General features: G+C 37.8%; 1 protein-coding gene across 1 annotated transcript; it reads right to left on the bottom strand.

Moving 5' to 3' along the window:
- Window positions 1–3,816: 3,816 nt before the first annotated feature.
- On the bottom strand, window positions 3,817–4,706 carry LOC145095721 (uncharacterized). Its single transcript, XM_079033553.1, has 2 exons — window positions 4,228–4,706; window positions 3,817–4,150 (listed from the first exon to the last, which is right to left on the bottom strand). Exons 1-2 carry the CDS (start codon window positions 4,704–4,706, stop codon window positions 3,817–3,819), a joined length of 813 nt encoding a protein of 270 aa, XP_078889679.1.
- Between the last annotated feature and the right edge of the window lie 1,098 nt (window positions 4,707–5,804).

Below are 5,804 nucleotides of genomic sequence, written 5' to 3' on the forward strand. Positions count from 1 at the left end.
TTTTGAGCTTAAAGACCCATGCATGGACATAAAGTTTGTGACTTTACGTGTTGTATCGACCATAAGAGGTTAGATCTACCCTTTGGATGAGATAAGCTCAACAGAAATCGAGTTTATGGACATGGACTTTAGGAGACTCGGCGAGTCGTTCTTGGGAGTCGGCGAGTCGAGCGTTGGTTCCCAACCTTTTGTTTCTGAGGAATCTGGTTGAGTCTAGAAGGGGGACTCAATAGAGAAGGGCGTGATTATAGACCTGGAAATCATGGGACTCGACGAGTGTATGAACAAACTCGGTGAGTCCAAGGCAATCTCCCAAACCATGAAGATGGACTCGACGAGTTGTTCATACAACTCGGCGAGTCATAGACTCAACACATTCTTATGAGGGAGATGAACTCGACAAGTTCAAGGGGAACTCGACGAGTCGGTTGAAGATGGTCCCGATTTTATGGTTGAAGGAGGACCCGTCGAGTTATTGCTAGACTCAACGAGTGGAGTCGGGGGTTGGATCATTTTGAAGGAGTAGGGACTCGACGAGTTGGTAGACCAACTCGGCGAGTCAAGTCAACTGGAGGTTGACTTTGACAAAAGTTGACTTTGAACAGGACTTGGGTTGACCCCTTGTGAAAGTTTTGAGTACGAATTGATAACTTAGTAAGAGTTGTGATGTAGGGATTGAGGAGTCGAGGAAAGTCGATTTTCACGTCGGGGTCAGTGCAGACACTACGCGACATTGAGATGAGTTACCTTCTAGTAGAAGTGGGTCTAAGGCACCAAGGGCGACCCACTAGTAGTTGATTATAGTTGAGATGATTGTCTTTGTGATAATTGTCCGGTTGCTATTACTTGATGTGTTCTATGTGCCATTATGTTATGTTATATGTGATAGTGGTATTAGGAGGGGAATAATCCGCCGATCGGTTGTTAGGACCAAAGGGTAGGTCATACACCCTAGATATGTCTGTCAGCATGTTTATGATATGTTATTATGTGAGAGTAGTGGTGTGAAATAGTCCTCGTGACCGGGTGAGATAGACCGGAGGGTAGGCAGGCACCCCAGTATGGCCTGATATGGGTAGTCGACACCCCAGAATGGTCGGACATGGGTAGTCGGCACCCCAAAATGGCTTGACACAGGTAGTCAGCACCCCAGAATGGCTTAACATGGGTAGGTTAGGCACCCCGGAATTGCCCGACAGCATGTATGAGTGTATAGTATATGGTGTGATGGGGGAACTCACTAAGCTTTGTGCTTACAGTTTTAGTTTTGGTTTCAGGTACCTCTTTATCCAAGGGGAAGGATTCGGTGGTGTAGCAGCACATCACACACACACACACATAATTCCGCAATGAGTTTTCTAGGATTATATTCTGATTTTTATTATTGTTCGATGTTGTGATTTTGAGACATGTTCATGATGGTTTATGGATTGATATGATATCGAAAATGTTTTCAGTAAATGATTTTATAAATTACTTAATTAAAAACGAAATTTTTGGACTTGAAATTTGGGATGTTACATGTAGGCCCAATAAGGCAAGGATTAAGCAGCCTTGGTGTCCTTAAAGTCGGGATTTAGGATTCGGGCTCATGGGTTGGATTATTGACCTTATTTCTAATTAGGGTTTCGTTATTTATGATTTAGTGAGAGGATTTCTTGAGTCAGTAGCCCGAGTGTGATTTGATATCTTCAATCTGAGGTGAGTTTCCTTCACTGTATCCGTGGGTCGAAGGCACCAATGTCGTCCCACTAGATTTTGTTTGTAGTATGATGATTGTCTTCGTGACAATTATCTGTTATGCATGTATCTACTTGATGCCTTTGTGACTCTTATTGTTATGATTATATGTGTTAGTGTTAGGGGTGAAATAGGTCCGATACCAGTTGAAAGATACTGAAGGGGGTGAAATAGACCCAGTACCGGTTGAAAGATACCGAAGGGGTGAAATAGACCCAGTACCGGTTGAAATATACCGAAGGGGTGAAATAGACCCAATATGTTTTTTTTACTATTATATATGTATGGTATGGGGTATTTTGGGGGAACTCGCTAGGCTTTATGCTTATGGTTTTCAGTTTATGTTTCAGGTACTTTCAACTCGAGGGGGAAGGGTCCGGCCTGATCGCACTACATCCACCTATGTTTTTCCGCATCATGTGATTTTGGGATTTTGTACTCTGATAACATTTTACTATGATATAATGTTGACTATTTTGATATGATTATCATATTATTGGAATGAATTTAAAATGAAAAATTTTATCTGAAATTTTTGGATGTTACAATGACATGTCGACAAAACAATATCAAACAATAACCAACAAACACAGGTAGTCCTACGGATCTACCAATCTAATCACATAACCAGTGAATACATATCTCAACATAAGAACACACAATAAAATAGGATACCAAATCCAATGGGTTGGCCTTGGTGCCTTCGAGCTATAAGTATAGTGAGGAAAACTCACCTCTAAGTCTGAACAAATAGCTAAATAGGTCTCTGCTCTGAATATCAGCACTACCCATCACATAGTAATCAAATACAACTTAAAATACCCTTAGGTCAAACTTGGTCAAATCTTGGTCAAAGTCAAAAAGTCAAACTTAGTTAACACAACTGAGTACGTCGAGCGTACTTAGCTTGTACGCTTAACATACATGAGTTTCAACAGAAAACACGATGTTGACCTGGTACGCCCAACGTACCATTTCGTACGCCCAACGTACGTTTCCTTTACTAAATCCTTCTATTAAAAGCTTATTTCCTTAAGCTCTTTCATCCAATTCTCAGATCTAGCCCTAAACTAATGTCCTTAACCATAAAGTTTCCAACTTTATGGTATTGAATGGCTAGTAAGTACCTAATAACAAAAACCTTAACTTCTCAACTCATTAAGACAACCTAGATCATGCATGGAGGGAAACTAACAATCAAGATTGCATTTTTATAACCTTAGACACTCCAAAACGTTTGGAAGGACAATCCATTTGGGTCTAGAGCATGACGTACTCAAGAACATCATTGTTTAGGGACAAAATCACATAATAACATCATACAAGCTATATCTAACGAAATAAGAATCAAGGTGTGAAATTTATATCTTCTAGAGATGTATAAGGGTGCAAAAATCCAGATTCAAGTTTGTTCCAAGCTTATAAGTTGTTCTCTTTTCTTTCTTCTTCCTCTATGAACACCAAAACACATACAAATGGCTCAAGAATGCTCAAAACGAATTAGGGTTTGCAAAGGTCGAAGTTGTGGCTGGAGGCTGATTAAAGAAATAGGACTTGGGACTTAAGGATTCTTAAATAGGGTCCAAACCCTAAATATTAGGGTTTGGGATTTCGGCACGTACGCCCAGCATACCTAGGGTTACGCCCTAAGTTGCACGGAAATGGATACGGCAACAGGAAACGGATACGGAACGGAAACGGGAAACGACAAAACTCAAAAATTCAAGATACGGATACGGCATAGATACGGCAATATAAAAATATGAAAAAACATATATATATATATATATATATATATATATATATATATATTAAGGAAATTCCAAAATATGTAAAGTTTAAACTCCAAATGTACTAAATATTTCAAAAGTTACTAATTATCAATAATCAAATCATTTTCAAAATCCGGTTCATCTAATGAGAGATCTACAACCTACAAAAACCCGACATCTTCCATTGAATCAAAAGCATCTCCACCCCACATCCCACATCTTTACATCATCTTTTGGAGTCCTTGACAAAAGTCGGAGATTATTGTGGATGAGCACGACTTGTAGTCAACTTGTTCCTTTTAAGCTAGTGAATAAATGCATAAGTACTCCAATTACGCTCAGCACAAGAAGAAAAACAAGGTTGTCCAAGTAATCTAAAAGCCAAAGTCTGGAGAAAAGGAGTTTGAGCACCAAAGTTAACCCACCAATTATTGGGCTCCATAGTAGCCATCTTTGAAATGCTTGTTAAATCTTCAAAAGGACCATTATTCATTGAAAACATTGCATACTCATCAAGGACTCTTCTATACTCATCATCATTAAGAAACAACCTTCGAAAACATTTCATCCTTTCTTGTGAAATTTCTCCATCCCTATGTAGAGCACATCTTGTAGAATCCTCCATTAACCATGCATCACTATAATATTTACAACATCCAGAAGTTAAAACATAAATATATAATTGAAATCAAGTGTACAATAAAAAATCTTATACCTTGGATGTAAAGAGTGAGCTAAACTATGTAGGGGAGTGTTATTCTTCACCCATCGAGCCACTAAAATACGATGCACAACGTCATAAAAGCAACTTATTTGAGATGTCGGACGTTTTTCTTTCTTGTAGATCTCAATCTTCACTTTCTCAATCATAGAATCCCACATCTGACACACCAAGTGTAAACATGGCTTGTCGGTGTCACAAGCTCTAATCATCTCATATATATGTCCAGTGAAACTAAGAATAAATGCTACTTTGTCCCACCAATCATCATTGAAAATATATTCTTTCACAGAGTTTTCTTTCTCAGTATCGTCTAATTTATAAGAAGACCATTCTTCGCTTATGACCATAGCTTGAAGACCCCTTTTGATAAGTTTCAATCTCTTAAGCATCACAATGATGGAAGCAAAGCGAGTGTCAGCAACAGAAAGCAGCCTAAGAGTAGTAAACTTGGTGAAAATCGAGAGTCTCATGCTATGGTTCATGATGAAATTTTTTATTGCAAACGCCTCTTCGTAAACTTCTTTTATCCAGGGACACTGGTCATATGTTAGTTCATTTGTTTCCACATTCCTTGGTGAACAAATGTTCTTCAAAGCAAGATTAAGCGTATGAACAACACATGGTGTCCAATAGATGTGAGGAAACTAACTCTCTATAATCTCTCCATCCGCCTTACAATTTGCTGCATTGTCAGTAATGATTTGCACAACATTTTCATGACCAATTTCATTAATGGCTTCTTTCATCAATTCAACAATAAAAAATCTATCTTTCACTTCCCCAAAACAATTCACTGCCTTTAGAAACAAAGGACCATTACCTGAGGTAGCCATGAAAATGATTAGAGGTTTTCTTGTAGGATCACTCCAACCATCGCTCACAATAGTCATGCCTTTTTCTTTCCATGTAGACCTAAGTGGCTCCAATAGCTTGTGAACATTATCTTTTTCTTTTTGTAGTAATGTTGTTCTTAGCTTATTATAACCAGGAGGTACATAACCATCAATTTTGTTGTTAGCATCAAACTGAAAATCCTTGACATAGTATGGATTTCTTGCAAGATTAAAAGGTAAACCTCCGGTATAAAACATTATAGCTATTTCTTGATCCAGTTGGTCCCTAATTTCAACACCAAAATCTCTTTCAATAGGTGTTGAAATACCTTTTCTTTTCTTAAATCCAACAGCGGCTTCACATGACAACTGGACTTCTTTCGCTTGTGACTCGGTTTTCTTCTTTTCATACACATCTTCTAATTGTGTCATGTTAAGTTTATTAGTTTTTGTTGCTTTCTTGCAAATAGAAATCTCAGTACCTATATTCAATTAAAACAACATGATTTCAAGAACACACATAATAACATTGACATTCTCAATTAAACAACATGAAAAAAATAAGGTCATCATTGACATTATAAATTCAATTACGTTACATTGATCAAAACAAGAAAGTGAATCAAAAACCTCTTAATCTCTTACTTCTTTACCATTGTTCATGAATAAATAGTTCTATTGAATAACATTAATCAAAAGTGCAACAAATACATGAATCAAAACAAAAATCGCAGC

The sequence above is a fragment of the Lactuca serriola genome, chromosome 3 (genome assembly GCF_051521515.1).
Source record: "Lactuca serriola cultivar US96UC23 chromosome 3, Lser_US96UC23_V15, whole genome shotgun sequence".
Taxonomy (NCBI): domain Eukaryota; kingdom Viridiplantae; phylum Streptophyta; class Magnoliopsida; order Asterales; family Asteraceae; genus Lactuca; species Lactuca serriola.

What these genes read in the sequence shown, in the direction of transcription:
- LOC145095721 (XM_079033553.1), bottom strand. Translation starts at nt 4,706, where the DNA reads ATGAGACTCTCGATTTTCACCAAGTTTACTACTCTTAGGCTGCTTTCT. An exon ending in GCTCACTCTTTACATCCAAG is followed by an intron (nt 4,151 to 4,227) that starts GTATAAGATTTT and finishes TAAATATTATAG; the next exon opens with TGATGCATGGTTAATGGAGG.